This window comes from Gallus gallus, chromosome 3 (genome assembly GCF_016699485.2).
Source record: "Gallus gallus isolate bGalGal1 chromosome 3, bGalGal1.mat.broiler.GRCg7b, whole genome shotgun sequence".
Lineage (NCBI taxonomy): Eukaryota > Metazoa > Chordata > Aves > Galliformes > Phasianidae > Gallus > Gallus gallus.
The window spans coordinates 44,489,184-44,506,631 of NC_052534.1; the positions used below are offsets into that span (position 1 = coordinate 44,489,184).

The 17,448-nt window shown below is 36.3% G+C and overlaps 1 protein-coding gene across 4 annotated transcripts in view; it reads left to right on the forward strand.

Annotated features, from left to right (window-relative positions):
- The window catches only part of PARK2 (parkin RBR E3 ubiquitin protein ligase), a 680,874-nt gene that overhangs the window by 328,610 nt on the left and 334,816 nt on the right, over positions 1-17,448 (forward strand). For all 4 annotated transcript variants that reach the window (XR_005858705.2, XM_419615.8, XM_040698150.2 and 1 more), the window contains one exon: positions 1,599-1,714. Coding sequence is in view for 2 of the 4 variants with exons in the window: in XM_419615.8 (XP_419615.4) it covers positions 1,599-1,714 (116 nt within the window). In the remaining 2 variants the exon portion in view is untranslated. The remainder of the gene's footprint in view (positions 1-1,598; positions 1,715-17,448) is intronic.

Genomic DNA, 17,448 nt, shown 5'->3' on the forward strand with positions numbered 1-17,448 from the left:
TGAAGTGCTTCAAGTCTATCTTGAAGTTAAGTGCTGTGTTAAATTGGGTCCTGAGCAAGGAAGGAAAAAAAAAACAACAAAAGAGCATGCAAAAGTCTGATCTATTCTATTAGGATGATTTTAAACATATTTTCTTAACCTGGGGTTAGCTCCCAGTGTTTTGGAACAGTACAGAAGGATGATTTGGTCATTTAAAAAAAACCTGACTTTATGTACATAAGTACAGATGATTATATCAAAAGTAGACTTATCCTTAAACTATCTTCTTGCCTTTTAGCTGTGTTAATAAAATGCTGCTAGTACATCCTTCAGAAGTGAGTCCTTAACATATGGTGGAATTTGATTATTTTATTAGTCTTCAGTCTCTTGCATATTGATGTTTCTCTGATAGGAGGAATTAACCATCTTAGAAGGGAGGTTGTATTGATATTATTGATAATTTATATCCTTTTTTTTCTGTCTTTTTTTTTTTTTCCTTTGTATGGATGTCTGGAGAGTCATTTGCAATCTTGATCAACACCTATCACTCTTTCGTGACTCATCATTTCTTCTTCTGATGCATTTGCATTTATACTTTCAAATGCACACTTCACTTGCATCAGTCTTCCTGTTTTCAGTACAAACCTCCACAGTTTTACACTGGAAAAAAGGTCTTTGAAGGGAAGAAAAAAACCGACAACCCTATAAACTGTCATCTGTGGCTCCTATTTTCAGGCTGCCTTTTTTTAAATGTATGCACACAGTGATTTGGACATGTGAAACAATCTTATGTAGCAAAACTTTATTGAATCTCAGCATGATTGGTATGGCCTTCCCTGGGGAGAACGTGAAAAGATAGATTAAAAAAAAAAAAAAACACAGTTATGTGAAAAGTATTACAGTGATAACAGCAGTGTAAAAGGCAATGTGGAGCTGTATGAACTAAGGCAACTTAATTCAAATGCTGTGTGATATATACCCGTCCAGGCTGGATGGGGCTTTGAGCAACCTGGTCTAGTGGGAGGTGACCTATTCCAGGGGGGTTGGAACTAGATCATCTTAAAGGTCTCTTCCAACCCAAACTATTTTGTGATTCCATAATTGTAAACATAATGTGTGTCTTATGAGAGCTTCCTTTTAATATAGCAGTAAAATTGTATTCTGTAGAGTTCCAACATCACATAAACAAGGCCAGGCTTTACTAATTGAAACTCAAAGTTATGTCCTCTGCAGAAAATGGTAACATTTCTAACAAAAACAACAACAAAAATTGGGAATATGTACAGTTATAGTTCATAATACTCTGCCTTTGATGCTTAGATGAAGTCAAGGGGTAGTCACCTTCTTCTGTAAATTCAAAAATTCTAACAGGGTATCACGCTGACATCAAATCAGCTCACAATGAAATATCTTTTTCTGTGAAATGACTGAACAAAACATGCACCTAGACTGCTACTTTTTCAAGGGATTCCTTCTAAACCTTTCCTAATGATTGTCCTCCTTTTCTGTTGGCAGTGGTGATTTGTCTGTTGTCTCAAATGTCAGTTAGCCTAAGATAAAGGGAGAATGTGAGCTGCAGTTACGTAATCTTTTCTTTATCTCTCCTTTCAATACTTCAGGAGTTTTACTTTAAATGTGGAGCACACCCAACAACTGACAGTGAAACATCTGTGGCTTTGAACCTTGTTACTACAAACAGTCGCGGTATCACATGTATAACATGCACGGATATTAGGTAAGTACAATGAACAGTGTCAGAGATGCACAGTCTCAGTGCTTCAGTGTACTTACCACTTTCAAAGAGCTTTTTTTTTTTTTTTTGGTCTGTGCACACTTACCTTTTAAAATGTGTGGGGTTTTTTATGGTATTTTTTTCCAGCTCTGTGGTAGAAAAAGGGGAACATGCAGATGTGTTCATTGCTTTGCTGATATGAATACAGTTTGTATGCCTTAGTTAAGTTACAGGTGGAAGTCTGACTGCTTATGTTTTCGTAAGTCTTGAGTGCTTATTGCAGTGATATAGGTGTATATAGATCTTTGTCTCTAGTTTGTGTTAGAGATACAGTGAATGAAATTGTGATTTTGACGTTTACAAAATATTCCAGTGATCAGGAATCTTTTGGTGTTTGTTTTATAAATCAAAGCTAAATTATTGATGGTTCATCTGTCCTCATATTCTTGCTTACTGCAGTTTTAAATTCTGCAATACATCTCACTGTATAGCAATTCAGCATGTATATTCAAGAATACCATTGCTTGCAAATGCATGATTAAAAACTAATTGCCAAGAAAGACAGCTACCACTATTGTGAAGAATTATCTGAAATTATAGAAATTTTGGGGTGGATCCTCAAAACCAATAACAAAAATGTTATTCATTTTAAGTATATTTTAAGTATTTCTGCTGATTCATCTGTGTTATGAAACAGGATAAAGTATTTAGAAAAAAATACCTGTAGTCTTATAAGTTGGTAAGAAGTCTGGATAAATCTGTTAGGGTTATCTTGGGATTTCCTATTAGAAATATTAGGTTGTTATTCTGATTTTATCCCAGACCTTGTGTAATTGTGTTATGCTTATGTGCTACTGATTTGATAGTACTGTACTGAATTGATAGTAGCTGTTTTGTTGCTGACAGTATTTGGTTGATGAATGTGTCTCTTATAGACAGTTACAGATATAGACTAAATTGTATATTGAAAAGAAGAGTATGGTATCCATCTCATTACATATACATAGGCTTTGCAAAGTTGCTCTGCATCTCTTTCAGAGTCTTGTAGGCACAGTGTGCAGAATAACTTTGTCCTAATGGTTTGGCATACAGCAGTATTAGCCTCTCAATAATTAAATGCAATATGGAGTTTTATGAGCCCAGCTTTCTCCTTTTCCAAAGGATAAGAGTGAAGAATATCAGTCATAAATGTGTTTACTTAGGTTTGAGAGCTGGTTACAATTATTTCAATCAAATTTGAAATGGATATGTTGACATTCTCCTGAGTTGATATATTCAGTATGGAACTATTCACCCATAATAATGAATTTGTAATTTCTTTCCCTGTTTTGTGACAAAATCCCAAAGGAAACAAAGAGTTTAGACTTAATTGTCTCAGTTTTCTTGGCTGAATTGTTCCAAGGACTATTTGGCTTCCTAAACTTTACTAGTTTATGTATTTATTTACTAGTTTGTTTATTCAAAGCATGTCAATTCTCATTTATTTAAATAAAGGCATCAAATAACTGTGGAAACCTCAGTTTCAGTAGGATTTTAGCTCAGCACACAATTATGGGAGCATTCATTTACAGATAAGCTTGTTGGATTTATACACTGAACAGGGAAGGAAGACATCTTTCTACTGGCCTCATGCTGTGTTTTGAGGAAGAGATGGCAGATAGTGTAAAAGCAGCCTACAGACCAGCTGTATCCTCATCAGTCTCCAAAAATTCATAGGAATGTGCTTCCATGCCAGTATGTCTTGTAGGACATGGAATGAACTGATGGCAGGTGGCATTGAAGTCTGTTATCCCAGGAATGAAGGAATGAGCAGAGGAGTCCTTCAACAGCCTTTTTTTTCTTTTTTTCAGTTGTAAAGGTATTAATAAATTAAAGTAAGCAGAATTCAACTCGTCACTTCCTAGAGCTGTAGGCATAGATTTCCTCTTTCATTTGTCAAGAGATGTAGTGAAATAATTATGAGGCTATATGAGGATTTTCTGTCTTCTTACATACTTCATAAGATTTTGAGGGTGTTCTCTTGCACACCTTGTCTCCTCTCAACTACAAGCAGGTTTTTTGTACTGGCCAGTGGAACTGGAAAAAAATGAAATCCACAGGCATTAGACAACGTTATTTCAGATCCTCCTCTCTTTTGTGGTTAACTGACTTGGTTGTACCTTGACTCTGCCTCAGTGCAGATAGCACTCTTACTTACATGAAAATGTATACTGATGAAAACTGTAAAATAATGGTCAAAATAGAGAATGTATGGAAGGAACAGTTGAACTCTGTAGTGATTCATACAGTGTGTCTTCTGGAAAGTGATTATTTTGAACATCTCTGTGGTGTATGTTGGTCACTCCAAAAGTACTGTTCGATAGAACAAATTCTCATCTACAAAATACTGTTTTTCAGCATAATCACTACCATTAGCTATGGATTTTCAAAAGCACAGAATATGAGTTTGCATGCCTTGCTCATAGAAAACCTGCATAGCTGTCCAGAATGTGGCTCATTTTTCATGTCACTGTCACCACTGCTGAAATGCACCACCCCCTGCTTCACTGTGTTCACATCCACTGTTTGGTCTCCATAAATCTTCAGCAAGTGTCAGTGAATGTCAGTGGGTACCATTTTTCTGCGTCAAGGAATTCAGTGACACACTTTTGCTTCCTGCACACTTCTATCTCAGACGCCATTTTGTCAGACTACCCTTCTGCTGCTATCAGTCACACAGCAACAGCATGTAACGGAATGCTGTTGGGAAGGTTCAGCCTCTACTACCATACCACCACCATCTCCTTCTGACATTATAGGCTAGTAGCATAGGAGGCATTATTTCCACAGCAGCCTTCTTAGTTACGGAACAGTCTCCAAACAGCAATCTCTTTTGCTAAGAGAATTGCTAACTCGAAATTTCACTGCAAAGGTGCAAACTAACCTACTTAAAAGCAGTAATTACACCTGTCCGTTTGAACAGTTCCCTTACTGCAATCCAGAGCCCTAGCATGACTCTGTACTGCTAAATGAAAGAGAGCGTGATCCCAAGGTAAATGATTGGGAGATATCCTACACAGTAGTCTGATAGATGTCTCTTTGTCACAGGCATGTTGACAAAATCTTGATGCTGAAATCTGAGGGCTCATTGCTGAAACTAGATCACAGTATCATAGAATCATAACGTGGCCTTGATTGAAAAGGACCGTAATGATCATCTAGTTTCAACCCCCCTGCTATGTGCAGGGTTGCCAAGCTCTAGATCAGGCACTAGATCTGCAATGAAAATATACTTTTTATTACAGTGGAAAGATAGCATGGAAAAGGATTATTTATGTCCTAGTATTCCCTATGTAGGGTTCAGGAAGTATCAAAAGACATTACTGAACACAGTGAAATTTTTGTACTAAAACTTGAGTTTCACAGCATAAGTAATAACTATTTTCAGGACCTGTATGGTGGAGTGCTGTGCAAAGGTCATTCTGTGTACTTGGGCTACGTATGAAATCTCTGCTCAGATTTTTTTGAATTTCTCATTCTTTTTTCCAACCTTATGTTCTTGGGATACGTATAGAACTCAAAGATATATAAATACATATAGCCTTTTCACTTTATTTAAGCATATAAGTCTCTGTATTCTTAATGTTGATTTCTATAAAATACTCGTATGCAGCTGAAAAATACCAACTCTGCTATGGTAGTATTTGGTGAAACATGCTTTCATCATTTTATAGCATTCAGCTTGAACATTAACAATTACTTTGTATTAGCTCTGCTACACACACACAAAAAAGGATATTGTGGCTATTCTTCATCATACATTTTTCTTCCTTTTTTCTGAAAAAACAAGTTGAAACAGGAAAATATGATAACCATCTGTTATTTATATATTTCTTAAATATTATTGTTTCTAGTAAGATATCTCAAATACTGTGTTCAGTTTTGGGCCCTTCACAAAAAGAAGAATTTTTACTTAGGCATTTACAATGAGGAGCAACAAGGCTGATGAAAACTAGATTTATGAGGAATTACCAATAGTATTAGGGTTATTTAGTCTGCAGAAGAGGAGGCTGATGGAAGACCTCATCTCTGTCTATAAGTACCTCAAAGGAGGTTGCAGGAAATCATTCTCTTCTCATATGACAAGTGATAGAATGTGAATATGTGGTTTCAAGTTATGCCACAGGAGGTTTTGATTGGGTATTATGAAGAGTTTCTTCATGGAGAGGATGGTCAAGCATTGGAATTGGCTGTCCATGGAAGTGGTGGAGTCCCCACCCTTGGAGAGATGTGAACTTTGCACCGAGGAGAATAGCTTAGTGGTGGGCTCCATAGCTCAGGTTGATGGTTGAACTTGATGATCTTGAAGGTCTTCACCAAGCTAGATGATTTTATGTTTCTCACTTTTTCTCTGCTTGCTTACATACCTTTATCATGGACAGTCTACCACACATGGAATGGTTAAGCCCCAAGATGCTCAGTGCAGCCCGTCTGATTTTAGCGAGGTCTGCAGAGCTCATGAAAACCTTATTTAAAGAAGTACTGTACTCTATGGTATGTAGAAAAATAAACAGTTTGGAATAATATTTAAGCCTATTACCAATTTTTACTCTCCAGTTTACATTAGGCACACATTGTGTTTGGCCTGTTATGAATATTTTCATGTAGCTGTGATGAACAGTGAAATATTTCAGAGCCAAACATGTTTATAGGTTTCTATTAAATCTGTAGGCAGTATTCCATATAGTGTGATGCCTTCCAATGCTTTCTGCTTGTCTACAACAGAGTTAGCATGAATTGGCAACATTTATACATTTATTTCTTTCTATAGCATTTGAGGTGATGTGTTGCTATTTTATGTCTTTGAAGAAGCTCCTAATAAATTGAGCAAATGGCTGAAAGTTGAAACAAACGCTAAAACTCTTCAATACTCAAAGGGGGATTTGCTTTTCTCAAATGTTTCCAGAAGTAACATCAAAAAGGGTTAGGAGTACCCCCTGGGTACCCATAAATCAGGTTCAGGAATAACAACCGTGTTAAGCAGTGTAAAAATAAAACGTGCAGAACAGAAGTGCCTCACATCATCTTTCACAAACTAGATAGAGCATAATTCCTAAAGGCACCATTACTTTTAGCTTTCAAGAGATACAGATAAATATAAAAGATATGTAGAGCTTGCTGTCCTTCAGTAGATAGAATTCTCCAGAAGGAGAAGTATTTGCTTTTAGGTTGATCAAAAGATTTTATCCAATAAATTCCTATTTTATAATCTCCAAAAGAAAAAAAGTTATAAATGTTTAGACGATAGAATCTTGTAATTTGTTTTTCTGCTATTCAGACTTCTTAATGCTGCACATGAAGGAGGAGCTTGATTTTGCCGATGTTAAGAATTAGAAGTGTATGCTTAAAATGTTATTTAAAGGTAACTGCTATTTAAGAGCTTTGTCATAATTATTTTCAGCCAAGTCAATTCAGTCTCTGATAACATTAAACTTCATGGCAGGAGCCTATTGGAGAAGGACGGTATTTGGAGGGAAAACCTCAAAGGGAAAGTGCAACAGGACGTCATGTTAGAAATTCAGTAGACTATTGACTTTGTCTTGAGCCAATAAAGAATGAATGCATCTTCATGTCTTTAGGGCTAACTGTTAATCTTGTTCTGTTGGGGTGACTTTCATCCTCCAAAGCCTTTAACTAGCTCCTAATCAGCCATCTTTTTTTCTTATTTTTTTGTTTGTTAATTTTTTCAATGAATAAAAAATACAACTAAGATTTTTGTTTTATATTTTGTTTTTGTTTGTTTGTTTGTTTTTTTCCCCTCCTGCAATTGATTAAGAGACTGGAGCACATCTCCAATAAGGAAAGGATGAAAGACCACCTTAGCTTAGTGATGTAGGGAATAGGGGATTTTATCAATGTACATAAATGCCTGAAGGGAGGATGCAATGCAAGACATAACCAGGCTCTTTTCAGTTGTGCCCAGTGATGGGACAAGAGGCAATGGGCATAAACTGGAACAAAAGATGTTCTACCCAAACATCACAAAGCACTTCTTCACTGTGCAGTTGACCAAGTACCGGTACATGTTGCCCAGGGAGGCTGTGGAGTCTCCTTAGAGATCTTCAAAAGCAGACTGGACACTGTCCTGGAGAACCTGCACTGGGTGAATCTGCTTGAGCAGAGGGTTAGACCAGATGGCCTTCGGAGGACCTTTTCCTACCTCAAGCAGTTTATGGTTCTGTGATGTAGGAAGTGTACCTAGTTAGCTATTAACCATGGCATTCTTTCCCATCTTGCCTGATAATGCTGTATGTTGCTTTAAGATCAAACATTTCTTCTACTGCAATTTAAACATGTTTTTAGAAACTAATGAAATTATTTGCCATACCTTTCTTTCATTCTGGATGCCATCTGGATTTCAAAAGGGAAAAAAAGGAAGAGACTGCTAGAGGAGAAATATACTAGTGAATATGACAGAAAAAATGAGGTCTACCTTAAAATCCAAAAGCTTTAAAATATAAATAATCCTACAGATCTTACTGTCAGAATTGAATCAGAAGTTGCGGTTGAAGAGTTTTGTCTGGGGTCAATTCTGATGCAATTTGAACTGATTTTTGCAAGGGCCCTTCTGTTCCCTTTCAAGACTGCAGTCTGTGTCCACTAAAAGATATTTCCAATGAGATATTTTTTTAGTAAATTAAGTAACACCTTATTCTGATCTTTCAGTTACTATTTTCTCTTTCTCTCTGGGGAATTGAAACCTAGAATTATCACTTGGCTATTATAATCCATGCAAGTTATTACGTCTTATTAAGTCTATACTTACCTCATCTTTTGAAAAGTATGTTGTTTCTCTCTGTGACCTGTTTTGATAATGCAGTCTCCCCTCCAAATCTCTGCCTGCTATGTTCTGTTGTCTTTATGTACTTTGAGTTGTTCAAAGAGAAGTGAGAAAAGATTATGTTAAGAATTAAATCTACTTTGTCTAAGTATTATGACCATCAGGGACAATGTCTACTGCTTTCTCTTCTAAGAAATTAATGGGATTTCTTAAGAATCACTTAAAGTAAGTAATTAATCAAATAGCAAACTAAGAACTGTTACTAATTGGTTTAGGGCTTTTTTTTTTTTTTTTCTTTTTTTTCTTTTTTTTCTTCTTTCCAACAAAGCAGCAGAATACCAAGTTTTACAGTTGTAATATTTGAGTTATGATACAAGCATGCAGAGGAAACATTTCACTGCCAGTTTTGTTGGTATTTTGAAACATGAACAAAGTCTACTAATGCCAGTAAGTGACCTTCATTTCACATACTGTGGGTTTTAGACTCAAACATTTGTACCGTGGGCTTCTGGAACATGTACATTTTGCATGAAATTGAGCTGCCTTATCCTCTCCATAGAATTGTAGCCACCATTACATATGTCGACGGTTTACGGGCTGGTCCGGCCTGGTTCCATGACTAGTGGGGCGGAGGGATTTTTTTTTGCAAAATCCACGCCTCCAGAAAAGGGAAAACAGGGAACCTCCTCCCCAAAAAAAGAATAATTAAAAAAACAGTGGCAACGATCTGAGGAGAAACAAACTAATTTACTAGATATAGTATCGGAATGCCCGATAACACACTATAATACAATATAATTCAATATAATTGTTAATAAAATCAAATATAATTGAGAAAAGGATTGTCCGAGAGCTAAAGGCCTTACACTAATACTGAAGCCTTGCGTACAGTCGGAAGCAGCAGCGAGACGATCCGAAAGCGAGCACGACGAGACGAGAAGAAAGAAGAGGACCCAGGTTAGGTGACCTACAGGCCTTATATCTGTTTCCCTGAGCAGGAATGATAACAGTACTCGAACAGTCTTCTGGGGAACGTAGTTCTTCTCTTCTGGACAAGTACCCGGAACTAGAGCATTTGTTCTTTAACTCCCAGTACACTGCATGATGTTATGATGTGGAATACCGATAGCCAGAAATCATAAAACCATGACAACGTAGCTGCCCCTTATGGCACTGACAGGACAGCTTACTGTTTTGCCTCCGGATCCGTTATGATCTCCGCTGCATCTTCATCTCAGTGAGACAGCTTCTGGCTTCTAAGGAATTCTGAAGTTAAGAATTGATTGGCAAAGCTATTGCACAGTTAAATTATACGCATCCTTTACTGGCAGAGGATAAGTTAGTAGGATGTTATGCAACCTCTCATCTCCATTATCAAATAGCAAGCACAAACTTTTTTTCTGTCCATCCATGAGAACAAATTCTGCTTACATTCTCCCCTTTTTGGTGCAAAAGGACAGTGCAGTTTACAGGAAGGAGAGGTGGAAGGGAGTGTCTTGACTACTAGCTGATTTTTTTACACTTACTCATGTATTTGTGAATAAAGATATATCTGACTTGTGGAATGTTTACATGTTATTTAAACATCTACTAAGAGTTGCTAAGAACTTTTGAGGTAGTTACAGGTGTATTTTATTTCTAACGTAAATTGATTTCAGTAATGTGCATCTTCATGTTTGTATTAGATGTAGTACATCTCATCAAACTTATTTTTCATTTTAAATTTCACCTGAACTCTGCAGATTGGAGAATGAGTAGACTTGTATTGTTGCACCTTCTCTGTCATTCTTAGTTATGGCATGAGTAATGCTGTGAGCTATTTGTTTTGCTGATTTCTTTGCTTTTGGATTTTACTGCATTTTGCAGGACAGACTGAATAACTAAATAAGTTCAAATTAATCCTTGAGTTTATTTTTTTTTAACTGAAAGTGGCATGTGTCAAGTGTCCGGTTTCTCCCCATGCAAAATTTGGTGGACCTTACTTCCAAAATATTTTGAGGAAGCAGGACTGCTTAACATTTTTTATTTATTGATCATGTGTAAGACGATGGCTATAATTTTTGTGCAAGAGCTGCATGTTTAAATATGAATGTTAGAATTTATTTGAAATATATAAGAAAATCATAGTAGCAGATTTTTGTAAAATGTTGTTTAAAGAGACATTTTGAGATTTGCAAGCCCACAATGTGTCTTTCCTCTCATAAATGTTAGCAAGTCCAGGTGTTTGTGACTTCCTTTTCCTTCTATTTAAAAATAATTCCTCGACACAGAGAATAAATATTTTATTTTATTTTGCTCTGGTATGTTCTGCTCCAGGGCTACGCTTTTGTGACATTTGAATATTATCACCACCTGATAGCTGTACAGTGGGCTATGAGAAACGTCATTGGATGTCACAGTCCAGTTGTCTTTGGGCAGATATCCATATTTCAGAAGCTCACCATCACAGGGGATAATAATCTCGGCAGAAACCTGAGGTCTTTACGAACAAGGTGAATAAATTGCAGAGAGTTTGTTCCCTTCAAGGTTGGAGGTTAAGTATTCTGGAGAGGTTTTGTGGAGTAACTTTAACTATTGTTGTCTGATGAGTGGCATTCCATTTGGCTAGTCTTGCACATCAGTAAGCTGAGAGCTGTTGAGACATCACCTTTTAATGATTCTGATTTTATGATATTTTTAAAATAAGCAACAATAAGGAATTTTATATGAGTATGTGACAGCTGAAGAAAATTGTGCAAAATAAAGTGTGACAGTAAGAAATCTACCCTTTAAAAAAAGTCACTGTGTTAATGTTTTTAATTAATTGACATTTAGTATCTAAAATGGGATGTGTCATTAATGAATCATGGGTAGAAGATGGGGGATGTAATTTGGAAACAGTTAAATACAGAGAAGTGGAGAAATGACATAACTGTTGCATGAAAATTGTTTAAATCCACATCAAATATACTGTGTGTTTACATATATATATGTATACCTATATATATATATATATACACAAATACATATATATGCATCAGTAATATTAATGGAACATTCAGCCATGCCTTTTAAACTTGCATATTATTAATTAATGTTAAAAATAAAACAATTTTATGAAGATTTTTTCTCTGCTTCTCCTTCTATTTACAAGTATATGTTCTCCACAATATATGGGAAGATTTGAAACCTGTTGTTAGATCCCTGAGAGACAGTCCACAGTATCAAACGAGGAGTGTATTTATTGATACATCTTTCCAACTTTTCCAGCTATGGCTCTTTCTCAGGCAATCTTCACCTATTTGATAGCGGAATTACTCTGTACCAATTGACTCAACAGCAGCAGAAGAAGCAAAGGCAGAAAATTGCATTCATTTTCTGCTTAACTTAAAGAATTTATCACAGATAGGAAAGAATGTCCTTGTGGAAGGAATGTCTTGACTACCAGCTGATTTTTTACACTTATTCATATATTTGTATGTACAAGTACATGTGACTAGTAAGTGCCTTCCATTAGGACAAATGTAGAGGAGATACTGACAGCCTGGTGAACGGAAAAAAAGGTGGTGTGTTTTGTAGGCTGTTATTGAAGAAGGGTTCAAACAAAAATATGCAAATTTCTTAGCAGTCCTACAAGGGGTATTTAAACATCATGAATGCTTAGTCTATTGAAGTCTAATGTTTAGAAGATGACTTTGTAAGACAATTATTTAATGCAGAAGAAACAGCTATTAATGCTAAATATTTATGATAAAGTCAAAAGAGTTAAAAATTTGTTAGTGATTGGGCTGACGATTGAAAAAACCCTTTAGGCTGCTCTGCCATGGATAAAATCTACAAGCATTAGATATATGCAACAATAAATATTCTGCATATTCAGCTTTTTAGTGCTCTATGGAGAAAAAAAAAAAAAAAGTAACACAAACTTTTGCTATCTGATATAGTTCATTTTTATTTGGTTGTTTTTAGTCATAAAATTATAGGGAAATTACTGATTATTATTATAAATTGCAGTATTGTCAAACACTTGTTATTGTAATGTGACAAAAACTGGGGAAGAAGTGCTTGTGGAAGACATGGATTGCATTTAGAGATATGAGAAATAGAGAAATACATGAAACCCACCAGCAAAAAATGAAATATGTTCATGGCAGAGTAATTTGCAAAAATTTGCAAAAAGCAAAAAATGGGAGGAGCATTATCAAGCAAAAGTACCAGGATACAATTTCTCTAATCAAATACATGAAGGACTATTTATTAGGTAGAGAACCTGTCATAATATGTAGTGAACTTTATTAAATGTCACTTGATGTCTCATAGACTCCCTTAATGATTTAGTATGGAACAGTAGCTGTTGTCCTAGGTAATGTCTTTAACATCCATTCAATTCCTTGATGTAAGAGCTCGGTAGAGATTGTTACTAGATTCCATAAAAGCCTAGTTTGAATCAACATTTCAGGATAACTACATTGCATGAAAGTTGGTGCAGGTGAATATATATCGCTTTCCAGACCTGTCTGGATGAAGAAAATTTTGTTTTTTTGAGAACAAGGAGGGACTGAGAAATGTGCTGAAAAAAAATACGTTCACTTATTTGTCTATAAAACAAGAAGTTTGTCCACTTATTATTCTGCTATAAACATACTGCCATGTCAGATGCCATTTTGTCAGACTGCTCCTCTGCTGCCATCTGTCACACGACAGCAACATGTAACAGAATACTGGTGGGTAGGTTCAGCCTCTACTGCTGTACTACCAGTACCTGCCTCTTGACATCATGGGCCAACGTAATAAAATAATATAGGAGGCATTACTTTCAGAGCAGCCTTCGTATTTCAGGTGCATTACATTTTAAAATTTATACACTTTTCTTTCTGCTAATTACCCTATTCCTATTTCCCTTGGCAGAAGGCAGATTTGGTACATATGAAGAAAAAAGAGTAGGAACTGGATAGTATTCTCTTGGCATGAGAATACCATTTGCATTTTTCCAAATTCAAATTACATTCCTTTTTCTTCTTGTTGTGATTTTAGCAGCAATAAAAAGAAAAGTCAGACCTCTTCCCGTAAGGTACATTCTCTGTGATCACTATAGCTAACGTTATACAAACTGCCAACAAACCAAGGACCAGCCTCTTTGGATATAATGTACAGCAAAGCTGACTGCACCTAGAGATGTTACCTCTGTGAATCTGGGCAGCTTGCTCTTGCAAACGTACTGACAACGCTGATGCCAATATTGAGCTCTACACTTCAGCAAATCAATGCCTTTGCTCCAAAAAGAGCCTCCAAAATTGCTGCATTGTATTTTCTAACAAAATAAGTTACTTATTTACTTTTGGTACATATTCCTCATAAGAAATCAAGCTATGTCCTGATCAGAAAGCACGTGGTGATAAGAAAGCTGCAGTGTGATTCAGGCTGGTTATGTTTAAGTAAAACTGCTTCAGAAAGTAATTCATTGAGTCCAATGCATTCTAATTTACTCTTGTGTTAAAATACCAGTGTAAGGGGACAGAAAAAATGTTTCAAAGACTTAATTCGCCAAGGTTTCAAAAAATATTTTTGTCTTGCATTTCAAAAATATCCATACATTTAGCTAAAATAGTTGTTATAGTTTTGTGTGGGCATGTTTGTGCATGTATTCATTTTCTCTTTCATCTCTTCTTAGTATATTTAAAGTAATTATGTTTTAAAAGACTCATTTTAAAAATAACTAAAAACCCTTCAGTAGGTATTAAATCAAATGATTTTTCTTAAAAAACTTCTATTTCTTTACTGGGTTTGAAGGTGTAAGTATAATGGTGCTTAGGAGCAGGGCAGTTTTGAAGTTGTGTGTGTGCAGTTGAACTCTACGTATTCATGGTCTATAAGGCTATTGCAGAATAGTCAGGATATTGCTGTTGGATGAACTGGTACCTGTCAGGTTCTGCAGGTGTGAGGATCTAAATTATTAAGCTGATGGTTATCTTATTATTATTCTTATCTATATGATCTCAGTCATTCTGGTAGTTTTCTTGCATTGGGACCATACATCTCTTTTTTTGCTCTGCTGAAACCTTTGGACTCTCTCCTCTGAATAGCTCTCCCGTGGAAATTCAGTAATCAGTATTAGGAATTACAGATAAGGATGGTATTAACAGCCATTTAAAGCTCCATTCCAGCAGTGAAATTTCCTTATTTGAATCATTCTTGGGAGAGAACTGGCCCTTAAATGATATAAAACTAAGGTAAATCTCTCCTTTCTTTAACTTTGTGATCTGTTTTTATTTTCGCTGCTTGCTTTATTTTGATTATTTGGTAGGCATATCTCTTTAGGAAAAAAAAAAAAGCCAGGAAAACAGCTTCTTTATAATTTTTTTTCTTGAATGGGATATTTTGTACCCTCTTTTTATTAAGAGTATAAATATTCCACATTTTTTCTAAAGCCTTACTTGTCTCATAAGAACTTTGCTTTTGGAAATTGAATTTAGTACTGTTTACCCATATTCTGATTCCTCATAATTTACTGATGTTCACTTAAAGTGTAGTTTCTTGGTCACCAAGATTCTAATGGGAAAGACTGTTCCCAAGGTAGGTGCACTTTCTCTCATCTCTTCAGTATTTTCTCCTTTCAAGTAGAGACAGTGATAGGGGGTGTGCGCACCTTGGGTACCTCTCCTTTAAGCCTCTAGACAGATTCTGCAAACAATTTTGTGAACGTCTTTTTGTGATGTCAATAGGGATAAATGTTTTCAGGTTTGGACTTCTGTAATACACTTCAGCTTATTGTTTTCACATTAACAGAATTCTATGTTGTTCCAGAAATAAATATCTTCTACATCTGCACAGATACTCTTCTCTTGCTTTCAGCTGTGACCTTGAGAACTGATTAACAAGATTGTACTGTAAAGGACACAAGGCTTCACATAAAGCAGTGAAGCATGTACAGGCCCTTGAGGGGTACTTAGAGTATCTCATAGACTCTAATGGTCATTCCTTTCTCTTTAATGCTATTAGGTGATTCTGGCTTACAGCAATCTCTAGCACTTTTCTCTTTATTTAATTCCCATGTTACAGATTTTATGAATTATCCTATTACAACTCCTCTTCCATGTTTTAAAGACAAAGCGCTCTACATGTCTGGTATGCTTAGCATCTTCTCCAGCTCTTCAGATACTTGGGTATGTTTTATAGGTTTTACGATCTCATAAACTTTGACGTAGTTAGAAGACAAAAGTTAAGGGGAGTTATTATTAACTAAGCTTGGAAACTGATTAGTGCTTGTGAAAAGCATACAGAATGATCTAGGTACAGGATGCCAAAGGCAGAGAAAGCACTCTACATACACATTGGCATATCTTCCATTGTAATGCAATAATTTTTAGATGCAGAATCTAATACACGTCACTTTCCCCCTGACCAATCAAATCTGAGTATTTTTGGCATCATTTATAGTGCTTTTGATGAAAATTAGAAAATTTCAAAACCTGTTTTTTCACAAGTGCCCAAGAGAATTAAATTAAGTCTGAGTGTCTGCTTGGTAATACAGGGATTGTCTGTGAGTCCACGTGCTGCATACACATAAGTTGGGCATTGCTTCAGTAGGCTTTCACTCAGTATGAGATGTTCAGATTGGATATGTAAGCAACAGAAAAATGTGACCTGTTGCTATCTGAAAGGCCTCAAGGAGTTCCTTAGTCAGAGGCAGCAAAATGCATTTGAGATTGGCAGGGACTGCTGGAGCTCTCTGGTCCAACCCCTGCTCAAGCAAGGCCACTCAGAGCAGGGCACCCAGGCTTAAGTCCAGGCAGCTTTTGAAGAAGGGATGCTCCTACAGCCTCTTTGCGCAATCTGTGCCAGTGCTGCATCACCCACATAACAACACAAGGTGCACTGCTGGCTTACATTCAAGTTGCTGTACCCCAGGACCCCCATGTCCTTTTCTGCAAAGCCATTTTCCAGCTGGGTGGCCCTCAGCACATTCTGATTGGTGCCTTGGGTCATTCATTCCCAGGGGCAGGACTACTCTTTGCTTGGGTTTCACGAGGTCCCTGTCAGGCTGTTTCTTCAGACTGTCCTGGTCACTCTGAGTGGCAGCATGACCCACTGGTATGTCCACAACAGCACTCAGCTTTGTATCATCTGTAAGCATGCAGAGGCTGAACTCTGCCCTGTCATCCAGATCATTAGTGTAACTATGTGATGCATATGCCGAATAGACAAAAAGCTGACATATGAGTCCATACTATTGAGATATATCACAAAATGGTATTTGGTGCTCTCAGAAGGAATATCTTCCCTTCAATGTTGAAGGTTTCTTTCATTTCCTAAATGTTAGTATCAGCTCTGTTTTGGTTTTGCCTCTAGAATTAGAATGGGCTATACTGTGTATATAAATAAAATACCTTTTTTTGTTTTTTTAATTCAACCTCAAGGTGAGAGAGCAAAATTTAAATGGGATTATCAGTGTTTCTTCGAGTCTTGCCAAACATACATCTACTAAGTTCCAAGCAGATTATTCTAGATATTGGTAGTTCATCACATTGTAAAATAGATCATAGGAGATAGGAAATATACTAACCTTAATATTGAGAAGGTGATATTGTCCCCATTGGGGTCATTGGCAAAACTCCCCTGACTTCAGCAATACAAGATCATTGCTGAGTCAGTGACCCATTCATTCACTTACTCAAGATGTATCTGAACAGGAACCCTCCTAAAGTATTTCTCATGTTCTTAACACTTGCAGACTTAAACGTAAGTGAAGTGCCCTGTAGTGCTAGTACCTTGTAAGACATGTTTAATTATTCACATAAGTCTGTAATAATTTTCTTCAGAAGAAAAGTGAATAGTTTGTTCTTTTCTTTTCATTTTTTAAGGCGTGCAATACCTTAAGGAAGAAGTTCATCCTTTTACTTTAAACTTCAGTTCATAAAAAGTTCTGAGAGTACTCAGA